The sequence below is a fragment of the Salvia miltiorrhiza genome, chromosome 7 (genome assembly GCF_028751815.1).
Source record: "Salvia miltiorrhiza cultivar Shanhuang (shh) chromosome 7, IMPLAD_Smil_shh, whole genome shotgun sequence".
Taxonomy (NCBI): domain Eukaryota; kingdom Viridiplantae; phylum Streptophyta; class Magnoliopsida; order Lamiales; family Lamiaceae; genus Salvia; species Salvia miltiorrhiza.
The window spans coordinates 19410950-19429799 of NC_080393.1; the positions used below are offsets into that span (position 1 = coordinate 19410950).

General features: G+C 33.1%; 2 protein-coding genes across 4 annotated transcripts; one reads left to right on the forward strand and one right to left on the reverse strand.

The window, feature by feature from the left end:
* Window positions 1-2583: 2583 nt before the first annotated feature.
* Window positions 2584-3822, reverse strand: LOC130993933 (protein FAR1-RELATED SEQUENCE 5-like). Its single transcript, XM_057918971.1, has one exon. It carries the CDS (start codon window positions 3820-3822, stop codon window positions 2584-2586), a length of 1239 nt encoding a protein of 412 aa, XP_057774954.1.
* A 7400-nt stretch (window positions 3823-11222) lies between these two features.
* LOC130993209 (serine carboxypeptidase-like 34) lies at window positions 11223-18058 on the forward strand. 3 transcript variants are annotated; one of them, XM_057918017.1, is made up of 10 exons: window positions 11223-11619; window positions 15463-15570; window positions 15744-15842; window positions 16072-16164; window positions 16263-16351; window positions 16494-16787; window positions 17246-17382; window positions 17481-17576; window positions 17652-17760; window positions 17854-18058. In XM_057918017.1, the coding sequence occupies exons 1-10, from the start codon at window positions 11364-11366 to the stop codon at window positions 18001-18003; spliced, it is 1431 nt and encodes a 476-aa protein (XP_057774000.1). In that variant the 5' UTR covers window positions 11223-11363; the 3' UTR covers window positions 18004-18058. The 3 variants fall into 3 exon arrangements, with proteins under 3 accessions (XP_057774000.1, XP_057774001.1, XP_057773999.1); XM_057918018.1 differs by having other exon boundaries at window positions 11225-11619; window positions 15774-15842; window positions 17243-17382; XM_057918016.1 differs by having other exon boundaries at window positions 11228-11619; window positions 17243-17382.
* Window positions 18059-18850: the final 792 nt, after the last annotated feature.

Here is an 18850-nt window from a genome sequence, read left to right on the forward strand (position 1 = left end):
GCTCTAATGTTGAACTCTTTGACACTTGTGATTTCTTGAAATGCACATCTACTTGTGATACTCATTTGAAAAAAAAATTGTTGAAGCCTTTGAAATGACACCAATTCATGCTTACATGTTTGTTTACTTTTATTTCTCTTCTCTTCGTCGTTTGGGGACAAACAACACTTTAAGTTTGGGGGGTTGACAAACATGGTTTTCGTACCTCAATTCCACATGTTTTGTTGTCATTTCCCTTCATGTTTTGCTTGTGAATGCTTGTTTGTGCCCGAATATTTAGTATTTATGAAGTTTTGATTGCTTGGTATAGTTTTTGAGTTTTTTCAGGGCAAATCAAGAGTTGATTGGAGAATTGTGAGAGCATAGGATTGAAGTACGTCTCGAGAGGAATCCATGAGCGTGAACGGCGCCCGAATCGGAGCTCGGACGAGGGAGAACGGGACCGACAAAGTCAGCCGCGCACAGAGGCCGCGGCCGCGGTCACGCGTCCGTGGGGAAGGTATCGCCCGCGGTCACCACCCGCGGCCGCGGGGTGGGACCGCGGGCTAAGTGCTCCATTCCAGGGATGTACCGCGGTCACCACCCGCGGCCGCGGGCTGGGACCGCGGGTCCACCCACGGTCACCACCCGCGGCCGCGGGGCGGGACCGCGGGTTCCCTGAGTTTCGCCCACGTTTGAGCACCACGGGCGCGGGCCGTGACCGCGGGAAAAGAGCGGAGTCGCGTTTTTCAGCCCTTAAACCCCATTTTCCCCCTTTTTCTCTCATTATTCTTCTTCTTCTCCATCACTCATCTTCCCCAACACTCCACACACTAAACCCTAGCCTCCAACAACACACCCATCTACCATTGAAGACCATTGAAGAGAAGAGAAGGAAGAAGAAGCTCATAAATAGGATTTGTCATTTCTTACTCTCTCTTTCATTATGTACACCTTTAACTTTGATTTATTGTGTTTGAACATGTTAGGCTAAATTTCTCTTTGATTTGGGGATTAGGCTAGATGATTATTGTAATGGATTGATTATTTATGCTCAATATAAATCTTGTTTGTTCATTTGCACATTATCTTTTCAAACCCTTGATTTATTTCTTGTATGGATTGTTGGCCACATTCTATGCATTTCTAATTTGCACATTGAATCGGGAGAGGATAATTGCAATAGATAAGGTGTTTGAAACATATCAATTCGATAACCGGGAGGTTGAGAGTTGGGTGAGAGTATGTCGATCTTTGTGTGCTTTTGGGAGTTATAGGTTAGAAGTTGACCGGGGACGGCAACTATGACCCGTAATCTACCGCTCTAGTCGTCCGGGAGGGGGCTAGAACTAGTTGGGAGATCACTCTAGATAATTAGGATTGTCAAGATTAATATTGAGCTATAATTGAAGTCTTTTACTTAATCATCGATGCCTAGTCCCTAAATCGCCTTAATCATCTTATTAATCCACTTGCTTATTTGGTTTTATTTGTCTTTGCACTTGTTAAGTAATTAGTAGATAATCAAACCAATCACTCCATCGTTTAGTCTAAATAGCTATAGCATAATGACTTAGGATAATCACTAGATTGAACTACTAATCCTTGTGGATACGACCTTGCTTCCATATATTACAACTACCCGTATACTTGCGGCGTGGTGAAAATATTAGCGAACAACTGTTACGAATCTTTGTTGAATTAGTATGTTAACTGTAAGGAATAAAATTTTTGAGAATTCAATGAGTATAGGACTATATATCGAAGCACTACAAATAAGAACAACACAAATACATAAAAATTATAATTCATAGTTTAAAAAAAATACTATAGAAATATAAGCAATGCCTAAATAAAATACTATAGAAATGCACAAACTACACGCGGACGTACGCATTGTTAAGCAAATTCATAATTAATCTCACAAGTGTTACGAAGTTTTCAATTTTTTGGTATAAATAAATATTTTTAAATAAGAATAATACAAATACTAAATATCGTAATTAATAGTTTAAAAAAAAAAAATCAAACCCACTATAGAATCTATCTGAATGTGTAGTCTGTATCAAATAGATCGTATTACGAATTTTTCCAATACTGTTACGAATCTTTGTTGAATTAGTATGTCAACTTTAAGGAATAAAATTTTTGAGAACTCAAAAGGACTATAGATCGAAGCACTACAAATAAGAACAACACAAATACATAAAAATTATAATTCATAATTTAAAAAAAATACAATAAATAATATAAGCAATGACTAAATAAAATACTATAGAAATGCACAAACTACACACGAACGTACGAATTTTTAAGCAAATTCATAAATATTTTTGTAAGAATTGGTAGAGTAAATTTAAGGAATCAAATTTGTATTCCATATTTTGTTGGAAAAACTCCAGGAGTATACGACTATAGATCGTAGCACTATAAATAAGAACAATACAGATACTAAAAACAAACCTACTATAGAATTTATAAGCAATGACTAAATAATTTTTTGACTTCAGAATGTCAAGAAATCCAAATAAAATTCAAATCACATGGAAAATTTGAAAAATTGAAAGTCAGAATGACAATATTAATCTCTCATATATCATCCAATCACTCATTTTCGCTATCTTCCTCAACAACCTTGCCACAATTACGCGAATCATGTCGAACAAGGCGACCACATTTCTTGCACCTTCTCCTAGGTTTCTTCGCTTTCTCGGTCTCTATCTCAAATCTTGACTTGAGCCTCTTACCGCTGCCCTTCGTTTTGACAGCGTCAGGTGGGTGAATAGTAACTAAACTTGGGGGCTTGGACCCGTAAAACATCTCAAACATTTTTTCCTTCCCCGCTGCAGACGATGGCTCTGGTACATCCTTTGAATGGGTGTCTGCCCAAAGTCTCAAGTGTTCCAATAGTGAATCAGTTAAAGCCTCATCCCCTTCAGCAATACCACCACAACGGAATGCCTCAGCCATCAATGATTTATGGGGTGATTTAGTGTTGAAACAAGATAGAATGGCTGAGCTAGCAACCTTAAGCCATCTATGGACAATGTACTTGGATGGGATTTCTTTCAGGCCAATGTTACGCATTACAGAGAACATGTGCCTGCAGGGAAGCCCTGACTTGACAAAATGCTTACACGAACATGTAATGGTGTCTTCAGATATAGTAAGAACAACATTAAATACACCATTAGATCTATCATCTATAGCGTACCTATGTTGTTCTTCATCAATGTCCATAGTCTTTATGCAGCAACGGTTAACAGCCTCCACAATCTCAATCTGAACTTCTAGAAATTTTTTCCTAGTGTAGATAATTGCAGCGTGCTGTTCCAATGGAATGTCCGTCTGCAGCTGCGGCGCCGTTGTTTGATCAACCATACACAGTTGTTTGTAAGTTTGTCGTTGGGTGTCCATTGCACTTTCAAAGTGGATGTAGAACGCTGCCAGGTTCGAAGTACGATTTAAGTACTTGCGAAAAAAACTATTCTCACTTTCCGACAATGATGTGGTTCTAAACAAACCACTCATGCTTAGTTCGCGAAAGTACGCAGGTATCCAATATGAACGCTTCGAAAACATATCTGCAAACCATGTGTGATCTTGCAAATCATACTCATCTAACACTTGAGTCCACTTTTTCTCAAAATCGTCTGGCTCATCAAAATCTGACCACACCACCTCGTGAATCATGCTAGTCAATTCAACATTCTCCCGCAATGATATTGGCAGCTTTTGAGCTAACTTCATCATTATATGCCACATGCAGAATCTGTGTCGTGTGTTGGGCATAACATTTTCTACCGCAATCTTCAGAGCTGGGTCTTGATCGGTTATCAACATTTTGGGGGCGTGTCCCATGCACTCAACAAATTTTTCAAGTATTCAAGAATATGCAGTCACATCCTCCCTGTTAAGTAAACCAGCTGCAAACGTAACGCATCCACCGTGTCTGTCCTTGCCAGTAAATGGGGTAAATATCATGTCATACCTGTATACAATGTACAATTAATTTTAAAAATCGTACTCATATAATTCTGAATCCGAATTGTTACGCATTTTCTCTAGTTATGTTACGAATTAAGAATTGGTATCACATTCTACTTCTTCGCAAATGGGAAGGTATGAATTGGTATCACATTCTACTTCTTCGCCTTCGTGATGCCCTGCATCTGAAAAAAGTAATAGTTGTTGGCTTTGATATGAAACAATATTAGTGAAGCAAAGCATTCTGACGTGTCAAAATTTAAATAACCAATTATTAAGTAATAGTTCACATTTCTTGTAAACTTCCTACCAATTCTATTCGTAACATAACCAAGCAAATGCGTACACATTTAATTTTTATTTCATCTCGTAACATAATACATAAAACTCTTAACATGGTTAATAAAATGCATGCAACAATACCCCACTGCCCAATAATCAAAGAGACTCGAATTAAAATTCCAAGAAAAAACGACCATAAATTGCATAATAACTAATAAAATGCATAACAATTCGTGTAACCTTGTTGTTAATTAAATTCGTAACATAACCAAAAAAATGCGTGTACAATTTTCACACCTTTATGTAACATAATAAATAAAATTCATAACACGTTAATAAAATACATACAACCATACCCCACTGCATAAATAATCAAAGACTTGTAAAATCAACCAGATATTGTTAAAAATCGTCATATACGATTGTGTAACATAATTAATCAAATTCGTATAAACTACATTACAATTTAATTCGTAACATGTCTAACAAAATTCGTGCAACCATCAACCACTACCAGAAACTCAACAAAATTCGTAATAAATGACGTATAATCAAAACGATCTCAACTACTGAATTCAGTAAAGAAGAGAAGGCTAATCTGTATATTGAATTTTAACGAATTGTATTACAAAATATTAGGAGTTTGAATGTGTAGTAAAATGATAGATGAATCCAGAAATCATTAAGAAACATTGATTATTAAATGTTAAATGTAAGAACTCATTACCTGGATGATCCATTAGATTATTTCTCGAAAAAGAGATATGAAATCAAGAAGGTTTGGTTTCGTTGATTATTGACGCTTGATGATACAAAAAAAATGTAAGTTTTAGGTTACAAAGGAGGCGTAATGAATTGATGATACGAATGTAAGTTTTAGGTTACAAAAAAATGTAAGTTTTAGGTTACAAAATTGATGATACGAATTGTAGACATGTTTAATGATTAATCATTAAATGGAAAGAGAAAGAGATTTGATCACAAATACATATCTTGTTACCGAAAATACAGATTAGGTAAATTACTAGGTTGTCCTCTAATGAATTTTCGGTTGTTATTTAATATATAATTAAGCTAATTTCAAGCCATTAGATCAATCAAGATCTAATGGTCAAGATTCATCCATATTTTATACACTTAAGAGTGTTTTTATTCTAGCCCTCCTATATATATATATATATATAATCTCTATCGGCCCCATTTTCCCTTTCCCAACGTCAGCCTCTCCCCCTCACCAACATTCTTATTATTGTCATGGCATTGACTCCTACGACATCCAACGCCAATCAATTCGTTGTTGATTCCAGTCTCTCTATCGCTATTGTCTCTGTCGGCCCCACTTATTACCTCTCACGTCAGCTTCTCTCGTCTATCTCTCCCCCTCACCAGCATCATTGCCATCGTCGCTAACCATAGTGGCGTTACTTCTACTGCTGCTCACCGCCAACCAAGTTGTTGTTGATTTCAGTCTAGTCCACCGTCTCTCTCTTTATTGTCTTTGTCGGCCCCACTTTCTCCTCCCTACGTCCACCTTCCATGTCCGCATCTCTCATCTCCAACATTCGTCCCAACCGTCATTCACCGTAGCGACATTCACTCAGATGATGTTGCGATATCCCTTTCAATGCCCGTCGTTCACCGCTAGTCAAGTCGTTGTTTATTCAAATTCTCTTTGTTTAAAGACTATATTACTTTTGTTATAACTTTAGTTAATGTGTGATTTGATTACCATATTGGATTGTTGGCCATTTAAATAATATTCGATGAGGTTTTCGTTAATAATTTGCACATGGACTGCCGAGTACACGATGGTTACGACCATCGAGTGACCATGAATCATGGATACTATCATGTTTGTGCTATAATATGAGAGCAAACTAAATATATTAAGTGCTATTTAATAGTCAAATACATGTCCATTGATGTTACAAACATGTAACATGGTTTATAAACACAATAATTACAAAAAATCATTAGTGATGTCCATCACCCGATGGTTCACTTGATCGCGTTCACCGTCAAGTGGCCATGAACCATCTTCAATTTTGGTGACTTTCTCAAGATTTGTTATGCTATTTAGCGTTCCGTCAGTCTTAAATAGTATATTTGTTCTAAAATTAATGTTAAATAAACATATTAAGTGTATTTAGACATTGTAATACAATAAATTATTGAAATGTAATATATCTCCTACATAAATGATAGTGTGGACCTATATCTTGAAAATCAAAATATGATATGCATGTTGATACGAAACATGTAATATCGACAATGATTATCATCTATAGTGTTATTTAATAGTCATATACATGCTCATTTATGTTACAAATATGTAACATGGTCTATTATTCATAGTGTTTTCGATTATTCAGTCTTTGTGGATACGATACTCGACTTACTACTTGATATCAATTACATTGTTTAGTTGCAATATTTTATTGCTAGTATTTTAGTGATCAACTTTTTGTTTGGATTTAGTACTAACACTCACTACCCAACCTGACGAGCCCAAGCTTTGTGCTATTTTTCCTTGTTGTGTCTACGTATAGATCGAGTCTTTGTGTGTGTTTTTTTGCTTATATTTGTGCCTAGGATGACACTTGTTTGGCAGGGACTCGTGGATGCTAAAATGGCCAATATGGAGCAAATCCGATGAGAAAAGGGAAGACACCTCAATGATCAAGTCTAATAAAGCCTACAGGTTGGATGCAATACAAAGATCGAGAGTCACTTTTGCTGACCCGCTGGGCATGATGTTGATCGAGTAGGTAGTACCGCTCAAATGAGGAGTTCTATTGCGTCTTGGATAGTTTGAGCTATTTATGGGAGATACCGAGAGAGTGTTGCAGCTAAGGCTATTTGCCGCTGACCAACAGGTTGGCCTGACTTACGCTCAGAAATCAGCATCCACCACAAGAGGCATCCAAGGGCATGTGGAAGGGCAGAACGAAAGCAAGAATGGTGAACAGAGGAGTAATACATCGTGAGCAGGCGTCCAGGGTTAGATGCTGACGTGGCAGATCCGGTGCATGAAGAAGATGCACATGAATATTCAGTTTCCCTTGCGGTGAGAAGATATGAACGAAAGCTTGAAGATATGCACGGATCAGAGGGTGAAGTTTTATCAAAGGTAGAGTTCTTGCACTTATGGACTCTATCTCGGGCAGAAGCAGAACACTCCAGCAGGAGTTGAACTTTCCAAAACCCTAGCTGCGTGTTGGCCTTTGGCCCACGCCTGGATCCCTATATATATACATGTTCTCATTTCATTTTTTAGGGTGGAAGTACAATGCACGAACTAAGGAGTATGAGCTAGTACCAAAAATAATATTTTATTTTCTGCATTTAGTTTAGTTTATGTTTAAGTCCCGATTTGGGCAAAACGTTTAGTTTATGCTTTATGCTGGCAGAGTAGCATCCTGCCCTTTTTTCCCTTATTAAGTAAGTTTACTTTATTTTATTTCCATGTCTTATTTATCTTTTGTTTTCGCAATTTACTTTATGTCTAGCTAAGTTTATAGATCTGGGCAAGGCATAGATGATGTGGATATGAACTTATGAACTCGTGAGGTTTAATCGTGTGCTTAAATAATTACATGTTGTGTTCCCGAAGTGCTGGGCATTATAACCAAGTGTCTAAATTGACTTGATTAGTTAACTGGCCATTAATTAATTGAGTAGATTTAGATCACCAATAAATCAAGATTATAGGGTGTGTACGATCATTGTGCGTCTTGAGAGTATTTGCGGGCACGGGAGGTTGAAGTAGACTACGGTCTGCCTAAGTTCAATATCGGGTCTATCTAGGTCTAAATGTTTCTCGGTTTAATTGCATGCTCTGAGGTGTCCTATAGCATGGTTAGGTCGAGATGGTTTAATGGTATAGGGTGTCTCTTATCTTAAACACACCTAAGGATATATTTTCTTAGATGATGGAAGTGCACGTGACAAGTGAGAATGATGGCACATGACATTGGTAAGTTATAACCGGTAGACACAATATAGTAATGAATATCTTGACTAAGGAGCGAGTGTAAGAGATTATCCACAGATTCGACGTCTTGACCAGATTGCCTTTTATTATTGATATTTTTGTTCAGTGTTTTCAGTTCTGTTTATTATTTCAAGTCAAGTTGAGTTTAGTCCCGAGAGGTGTCTTGTGACCAGGACGATAGTCCACCCCACATTTTTCTTATTTTTGTTCGTGACAAGGGACAAGCTGCATCAACTCCTTGTGGGATCGACCCTTGCTTACCATTAGGCACTACGCCTGTATTGGGCAAGGTTATAAATTTATTTGTACGTTGACCAATACGACAGCTTCGGTTAAAACCCGAAGTACTGTCGCGTCACAACCCTAACAAAAAAGTCTCAAAAAGTTTTGGTAACAAAAGATTACAACTCAACTATCTAACAATAGAATAAATAGCATATCTTTCACGAACACACAGAATGCTTACAATAGAAGAAATAACATATCTTTCATAGACACATAGAATGCTTATAAGAACACTAAGTAAATAAGGCTAAAAAATGACAGCTTTAACTTGAGTTTTCAATAATATATATAAAGTGTATCAGAAAAACTTTAGAACCTTGCGAGTATTTCTTGTGGCAAATATTTCAAACGAACATGTATTGAAGAAAAGAAAGATAAGTTGGCTAAACATATTCACACGTCGAAATCTCTTGAGCATCTGCAGAAGAGATCCTTACAAAAAACTTTGAAACGTTGTAAAAAAGATATATCAAAATACCCGCACTATCTCATTTGAAATAAAATAAAAAATTTAAGTGTGACAACGCACACTAATAGACATGATCCAAAAGTGCAAGCATGGTCTGGTAAGCCACTCATAAATAGGTCCAAGAACTTTATCATGGGTTGTGCTTGCGCTATTGCTGGTAGGCGGATGAAGGCGCAAAGGAGATATCTATACTATATCAAAAGGTGAAAATTTCAATTTGAAAACATTTTCAAATTAACTGCAAAATTAATCGATAATTTTATAGCTATAATAAAAGATGAAGGTTTATTTATAAAGTGTATTTTTTTTCATTTTTCTTTATCTTCTTATTTTATTATTTTATTTCTTTCTAAAATTATAAAATTCGACTAACTGTAAAATATTTAATATGCATATCAAATTAAACATCACAATAAGAGCTCTAATTTGATATAGTTTATGAAATATTTGATTAAAAATGTAAAATTTATATTTATTTAAAGATCAAAATTTTAAAAAATTCTCTCTCATCTTTAATCTTTTTTTGAATAAATATATTTTTTTTTTCACTTTTTAACCTTTTTTTTCATTTTCATAACATCAAATTTTACTATTGTAAATTATTCTTTTTTTTAATATTAAGATCAAATATATTTAGTTAAAAATAATTTTTTATTAAATTTATAATTATGATAATTGAGTCAGTACCAATCTTATATAAATATAAAAATATAATAATATATTTTATGCATTAGTGATATTTAAGAATGGTATTTTGAATATTGAATAGTAAGCTTAAGGCTAAGAATTATTCTTAGATTCATGAATCTTTGCTGGCGAGCTTATTCAGTGCTGCAACTTGCACGGAGATAATTTGTCCAAAGTCAAGCTATTACCCAATGGGCTAATTTTATCTTGAGCTATTGTTTTTTTTTTTTTTTTGATCGGGCAAAGTCACGTTAGATGTTAGTAATTAGTTCCCCATCCACTCCAAGAACCACCTTATCTCTCCATTCACCAAATCCACCTTATATCTCCAATCTCCAATTCGCTCCCAAGAGAGATCGAACCCGGGTCACTTCACTTAAGTGAGGACCCGGTGGTCAGTGGGCTAAGCCCCCTGGTTATCTTGAGCTATTGTTAACCCATATGTGTGGCAAATTTTGTGGTTGGTATGCCTTTTTTCAGTGTATTTGTTTTTTTTTCGAAGAAATGATATTTTACCTCCAAAAAATTAATAATTATTGCTTAATTAAGATTTCATTCGAGTAATATTAATCTTCAATTATAATTTATTAAATTTGCACACATCCAAATATACAAAAGTGTGTCTTCGAAATTATATTCTTTATCTATAAACTCGATAAAGATTAGTGTTTTTAAAAAAGTATCACTAAAATGATTAAAATTTTTGGTTCCTCATGGAGCAAGATTTGATAAGGAGAAAATTACTTACAGATCATTATAATATTGTTCATAACACGTGATAGTCAAACAAAAAATAGTAAAAGTATAAGTTCAGGAATGTCCAAAGATTTGATTTTGCATGCAAATTAAGGGATGAAATAAATAAATTAGTTGATGATAAAAAAGTCCGATGTAGAATTATGAAATTGAGGTCAGACTTTTGAAGGCAAAGCAATTGACTGAAGATTAATTGCGGCCAACCAATATTTTCCTTTTAATTTATCAATATTAAAATAAGTATATCTAGCTAGCTGCATAATGCTTTGAGTTTGAGGGTATAATTCTTTGCAGTGAATTGAAGCTTAAGATTCTGAAAGTTCAAAACTACCCTTTCCCATCATTCCAAGCAAGTCCCTATCATTTCTATTCATCATCTCTTGTCATAATGTACTATATATAATTCATTAATATATCAACATATTCCAAATAAGTTAAACAACAAAAAGAATCTAACATGATAGTATTATTTTTGGATCGTCTTTTTACTTAACTTGTAAATTATATATCATCATCAATTACGTTACATGAAATGTTAGATCACTAAATAAGGTGTGCTTGTCAAAAAATAAACATAATTAATGCGTATTTGGAAAGTAGATGTAAATTAAGTTGACATTATTAATATGTCTCGGCTTAAGAGAATGAACCCATCTAGTCTAGCTAGTACTCGATAGTGATGTGAACATATATTCATCATAACAAAAGAATAAAACAAATCAATATCCACATAATGTAATTTTCGAGAGATACTTCCAAGAAGGAAAAGAATGTAAAATAACGAAATGCTTGTATATATTTAAAATATTAATTAACTCGAGATAGGATATTTCCTCTCTCACTACTATAAATACACACACACACGTACACCAAAATTATTAAGACTAGAGCTTAACTAACAAAAAATTCTCATCAGAGAGAGAGATGCAGAAGGCGATGATGCATCTCGACATTCATGTGTTATTATTAATATTAATGGCGGCGGTTGTGGCGGGGGGCATGAGGGCGGAGCAAGAGGCGGATCGAGTGGCGGCGCTGCCGGGGCAGCCGGCGGTGAGCTTCAAGCAGTATGCAGGGTACGTGACTGTGAACGAGAGTCATGGCAGAGCACTGTTTTATTGGTTTTTTGAGGCCACCAAAAATCCTCAAAGAAAACCTCTCCTCTTGTGGCTTAATGGAGGTATTCCTTTCAATTTCTTCCACTTTTATTTGTTTAGTTGATCATTTCAAACCGAAATATTAGGATATATTATATATACAACAGCTAATACGAGCTGAGTCTGGAAATTAGTTCATACTCCGATTGTTAGGATGGTTTTGCATGTTAAACACGTAATTAAATTAGAAGAAGAATAAATAAGTGCACCAAAGTTGCATTATTGATTTGAGATAGTAACAAAAAGAAAATATGTTAACCAAGGAAACTTATACATCAGTTGGACCAATTATAGTCAAATTGCGCAATTATATATGTCGCATATTTATGAAAATGGTCCACTCCATATACATAGAGTTTGGAGCCTATTCTACTGAATTATTCTACCTTTCACGCCTTTCCTTTTCTTCCATTAATATGTAAGTCCAAGAATTGGTTGAAACCACGTACAAAACACACACACGCACACACATACACTGAATTATATATATATATAATTTTATTCCTGCAGAATTTTAATATTTACATATAATGTTATTGACTAATATTGTTGTTGTACGTATTAGATGGATTAATTGTGTGCATCCTAATTATCATCGACAATGCTATTTTTCGTGAAAAAATGAGAATAATAAATAAACTAATATAAATTCATGAATAAATTGCTTGTAATGTTCAAATAGCCATAATAAGTTAATTGGTGAAATTTTTGCTCCCTCCAATATTAAAGCCTAAATTTGAATGATTATTCGTGCACTACAAAAAGCTTATTCTTAGATTTTATTAATGTATTCACATCAATTCTCATTCTAACGAAAAGATAACATTCTCACTTAATCCTTTATAGTATTATATATATAGGGTTGAGTTCAACAGAGAATTATCTTTTTATTCATCATGAACAAATCTATATATTTTACGAACATATCAACATAAGTAATGAACATACGTATTTAGTAAAAATAGAGAAAAACTCGCCACCAGCAGGATTCGAACCTGGGGCAAATTGTTGTTCATGCGGTACATTGATTTGTTCAACAAAATTATAGATCTGTTCGTTTTTATTTTATGAATTCTCTATTCTCCACAATATTTAGCTTATCTGTTGAACCCTTCTCTATATATATATAGTATAACATATCCCTGTATATATACATATATAGGAAAGAGATTATGTAGTACCAATTTTAAACAAAACATTTTGTTCATGTGGTGTACTAAGAATGCGACACATGGCAGAGGCCTTCTAAGACCTTTTTAGGTAAAATACATGCAAGGATAAAATAGAAATAAAAAGTTTGGATACTAAAAAAACTATTTTTAAAAAACTTTTTTTTAATTCGAATTTTTTTAATGCATAGAATTGAACATAAAAATGCATATATATAAACACAAATATACATAACTTTGCACACAAAAATGCATGCATATTTTTGTGTGCAAAATTATTGGTATTTGTATTCAGTTATATGCATAATTAAGGAGGTGGGCAGCGGCGAGACGTATTTGACGGATCGCCTAATACAATGCATTTTTATGTGCAATGTTATGCAAATTTGTGTTCAATTATATACATTATATGCATAACTAAGGCGGCCGCCAAGTGATTTTTTTTTTTTTTAATTTTAGTATCCAAAAAAATTATTTTCATTTTATCTCTGCGTGTATTTTGCTTTGAAAGCTCTTTGCCACATGTTGCGTTCTTAATGAACATGATTTATTCCTATTAAAAATACTTAAAAGTGTTTTCATGGTAGTCCACCCATATATATATATATATATATATATATATATATATATATATATATATATATATATCGATTTTGTACTTTTAACATTCAATTTTTTTTCTTCACCAAGCTGAGCTAGGCATTAGTTTATAGGAGGTCAACATCGTATTATCAATTATTGCATGAGAGTTTATAAGCTTAGTCAAACGCCATCTCAGCTAAACACCTTCTGCATCTTATCATGACCCGTGATCTGTTTGTCTTTCGTAATTTTTTAAAAATTGATTTCTTAATTAATCCACGAAATCTTTCTAATTAAAGATATTTTTTGAATTTTTATAATCATTTGTACTATACGGGTGTGTTTACTTTGGTAGTAATATTTTCATTTGAAAAGGATGGATAAGAAAATGTGAGATAATATTATTTTTTTCTTCTTTTTTATCATGTGTTTACTTTGTTAGAAATAGATGGATAAACAAATTGAAATGTTGGAAAATATTTTCACACCCTCCCAATAGGATAATATTATCCAACATTTGTGAGAAAATGAGTGAAAAGGGGCTGCCCGAATAAATTTTCCAGTCTGACCGAAAAAAATTATCCATCATAGGAAATATGTAAAAATGATGGAAAATATACTTTTTCTAACATTTTCTATCAAACTAAACACACCCTACATGTTTATTGCGAAAGAAACTCGACCATCATGGTAGGCACAGAGTTAAGAGTCGTATTTCAAACATTGAGGGCTTTAGCATTAAATGATTATACATTGGCCCATCTTTTATTTAAAACAATGTCTCTCATAATTTGGCCCATATTACGCCATATCATCACGTCCACATCTTGTGTTTAAGACTGATGTGTGGTTGAAATTCCACATTAAATCCAAAATATCTCCAAATTATTTTGTAGATTTTGTGATTATTATTTTATAAGGTGCATGCTTTATACTCCCTCCGACCATCAAAAATAATTCTAAAGATGAATGATATGAGTTTTAATAAAAATAGTTATTGTATTATGAGTGGAGAAATGAGCCACTTAAAATAGTGTTTATAATAATAATTAATTGTATTGTAAGAAGAGAATGAGGCTCACTATGTGACAGAAAATTTTCAAAAATAGAAATGGATAATTTTTATGGACATCTCAAAATGACAAAAAATGATTATTTTTTGTGGACGAATTGAGTATATTATAAATTTGGCCTAGATTCTAAGATTTGAGAGCCAGATGTTATACCTATTTTTTTTGTAACAATTTCGTTCACAACTATATATGTTCTTAAATACTCCCTCAATCCCATTATAAATGTCCCATTTTTTATAATGTGATGTCCCATTACAAATGTCACATTCCTTTTTTTTAGCAATATATTATCGCTCTATACTTAATATTTAAACAATTTTTACCAACTCACTTTATCTACTAATTGCATATTTCTTAATCTACGTGTCGTCCACTAAAAATAGTTCTAGAAGGGAAAGACACAGGTTTTAATAAAAATGATTTAATTTATTGTAAGTATAGAAATTGTCCCGCTTAAAAAGTAGTGTTAATAATAATAATTAATTATATTGTAAGTGGAGAAATGTGCCCACCATGTGATAGAAAGTTTCTAAAAGTGAAAATAGACTAATTTTGTGGACATCTCAAAATAACAAAAATGGACTATTTTTTGTGAACGGAGAGAGTAAAATATTTGTAATGAGACGAAATGAGTATGTAACTATAAATCTATAACGCTAGAAGTTTTTGCTAGTATAATTATTGAATGTAACATTTATAGAGTTGTCAAAGTGCCTGCTCGGACCGGCCAGGCCCGGTCCAAGCTCACCAAATCGGAGTTAATATGTGGAATTGTCTCTAGATTGGGGAGGCTCGAGTTCGCGGTCAAGTGCACAATTGAAGTCAGTTGAAAAGTTGAACAAACTTGTCCGTCGAACTGGAGAGGACCCATTTTGACACCTCTATATTAACTACACTCAACTATAACCTTATTTTTTATTTATAGTAATGTTTCAAAAACCTCTCTCTTGCATGTGCAATAAATTATAGTAAGATACATAGCACGTACCTTTATTTATTTATTTCAACCATATATAATAATTAAATAAATTTGTAATATCAGGTCCAGGATGCTCGTCAATAGGGTATGGGCAGTCAGAAGAGTTGGGACCTTTCTTTCCTCAGAAAGGGAAACCAGAGCTCAAGCTTAACAATAACTCTTGGAACAAAGGTATTAGTTATATAATATAATTCCATATACCCACCGTTACCTTATTTTATTTTTTTCATCACCATATATATATATATATATATATATATATTTTTTGAGGCAACCATATAAATTTGAATATCTGATAAGTTGATTATGATTATTATCTCTGTATATATTTTATTTTCATGCAGCGGCCAACTTACTATTCCTAGAATCTCCAGTTGGTGTTGGATTCTCATACACAAACACAAGCAAAGACTTGAAGGACCACATTGGTGACACTATTACCGGTAATTATATATTAAATTCATTTTCTATTATCGTATTTTATTTTATTAATTTTTGCGACGACCATAGTCCATATATGTTATCGTTCAGCCAAAAATAAGTTTTTATTTATGTTTAAATTGCTCTATAATTACAATTTATTTTCTTTTTCATCGATATCGAGAGATTGAAGTCGTGACTTTCTCTTGATTGATTTAACCTTGACTTGCATTTTTTATTTTATTCAAACAGCTCAGGATTCATACAATTTTCTGTTGGGCTGGTTTCGAAGGTTTCCACAATTTAAATCTCATGAATTCTACATTGCTGGGGAAAGCTATGCAGGTAACTAACTTAATTAAAACCATATTTATTTATTTTTTTATTTGAGGAAATTATTTCAATTAATTAAACTAAAATGATTTACATTCCAACCATATTAGGACACTACGTCCCTCAGCTTGCCGAGTTAATAGTAGAGGAAAACAAAAAAGCGTCGGACGACGATCATATTAATCTCAAAGGCATCATGGTAAGATTTAATTTTATTTCATCATCTTCAATTAGTTATTAGCATCATGCACTTATTTTATTAAAAAAAAAATCCCAAAATTTTTAAGCATTGAACTTTCTCCTATTAAACTCACGAGCTTGCTCGAACCTTTTGTCGATAGATCGGGAATGCAGCGATCGACTCCGAAACCGACCAAAAGGGTTTGATCGACTACGCTTGGCATCACGCCGTTATATCGGACGAATTATACGAAAAAATAAAGAAAAAATGCAATTTCAAATTGGAAAATGTGTCGGACGATTGCAACAATGCCCTTGAGAAATACTTCGAGGTTTATAGAATCATAGATATGTACAGTTTGTACACCCCTATCTGCGTCGACAGCAATTACACCACTATTTCCCAACCCTACTCACATTTTAAGGGCGCCCTTCCCAAGTACGTTTCCCACATTGTAAGTATCGTCTTCGACTCACAGGATGTTTGCCTAAGCTTATTTTAAAGAGCTTATAAGCTCTTATAACATAAAAGATATAGTTTTCTTAAAAGCATCATGACGTTGTCAAAGTATTTGGATAATTGAACTTATAAGTTAAAGAGATAAATTTTAGTTAGAGAAAGAAAATTTAATTTAGTTAGAAAGAGATGAAAATAAAAAGTCATAGTTGAGTTATTTTTGTAAAATAAGTATTGCTTATAACATAATGAGAAAATAAGTTGGGGTAGATGGATTTATTTTTGGGGAGCTTTTAAGCTCTTAGAACTTATTTTTATAGCTTATAAGTTCTTTAGAAACTTATTTTGCCAAACATTTTGAATAAGTTTATAAAATTTGGTGCGATTCTTTTACTATGTTTTTATATTGCATAAATTCACACTTTTTTTTTAATTATCAATTTCTATTTGAAGAAGGGAATTCATGGAAGGGCGTTAGCAGGGTACGATCCATGTGCTTCCGTATATACGAAGAACTATTTCAATAGGCCTGATGTCCAACAAGCTCTTCATGCTAATGTCACAAAAATTCCATATCCATGGGTACATTGCAGGTATAATTTATCTACTTAAATTTATTTTTACTTTTTCTAAAATTATGAAATTTAATACAGAAATAATCGAATTCAGTACGATATAAATTGCAATGCAGTGATAATCTTGATTATAGGAGCAGCGACATCGCTTTCTCTCTACTCCCAACTATAAAAAGAATTGTTGCCTCTAATCTAAGAGTTTGGATATTCAGGTAATTTACTAATAATTTAAATTTCATTGATTGGTTTTGATCAAAAAATAATTTGTGTGCGCAATAATTTGAAAGTGGAGATACAGACGGTAGGGTTCCAGTAACTTCAACTAGATATGCTTTGAGAAAATTAAAATTGGAAATCGAAGAGGAATGGACTCCTTGGTACACCGACAAGAAGCAGGTACCATAATTTCAAAATTTCGTAATTAATTTCTTTGAATTTGACTAGTTTGATTTATTTATTAATATGTATATATATATATTAAATTGAAAGGTGGGAGGATGGAGGGTGGAGTATAAAGGGGTGACGTTTGTGACGGTGAGAGGAGCGGGGCACCAAGTTCCCACATTTAAGCCGAGGCAAGCGCTGCAAATGCTTAAACATTTTCTCAAAAATCAAAAACTTCCTTCTCTTCCATTTTGAGCGTCTGTATATCAACCAACATTTGCTTAATAAATGCAATTAAATTATAGAGCAACTCTCTTTTCTTACATATCTCCCCTTACTTTTTAGTATTTATTTTTTTCGTCACGTGGTTTGATTTGATGAATTATATGTACAAACATATAAAGATGATGAAATTAAATCTTGTTTACATTGAAAAATATTATCGTGACAGAAGCATTATTGAAAATGTAAGGATATATGATATATTCTTAGGTTATTGGTTGAATTTCTAGTTCATTCCATCTTTAAAAAATAATTTATACTACCATTTATCTTCATGATGGTTTTTCGTCGAATTTTATAAACAAAGTAAGCCACTATTAATTGATAATCTTATACCATGAAATTTATTAATTAAGAGATATATTAATATATCAGTAAATTAATAATTTATCAATTTAAAGAGTGTTTCATTAAACTATGTGTAAAAGCAAATTGCACACAATATTTCAACACATTATAATTATACATATACTCTAGCATTTGTACTCATGCAATGTACGAAAAATATTTTATATTTCTTTATGTATATAAAATTATTACCAACTAAATTATCATATTTATAAATATTATAAAAAAAATATAATTTTAATTGAATATATTTGAGTTGAATATAGAAAAAAAATAAACAGTAATAAAAATTGATATTATAAAAAAAATCTAAAAAATGAAAATAAAAATAAATTAAAAATATATTTATTCAAAAAAAGATGAGAGAGGAGAGAGAATTTTGTTAAGTTTTAATCTTTAAATTAATATAACTAATACTCCCTCCGTCCGCGAATTAAAGCCCCATTTGGAGTTGGGCACTGAGCTTAAGAAA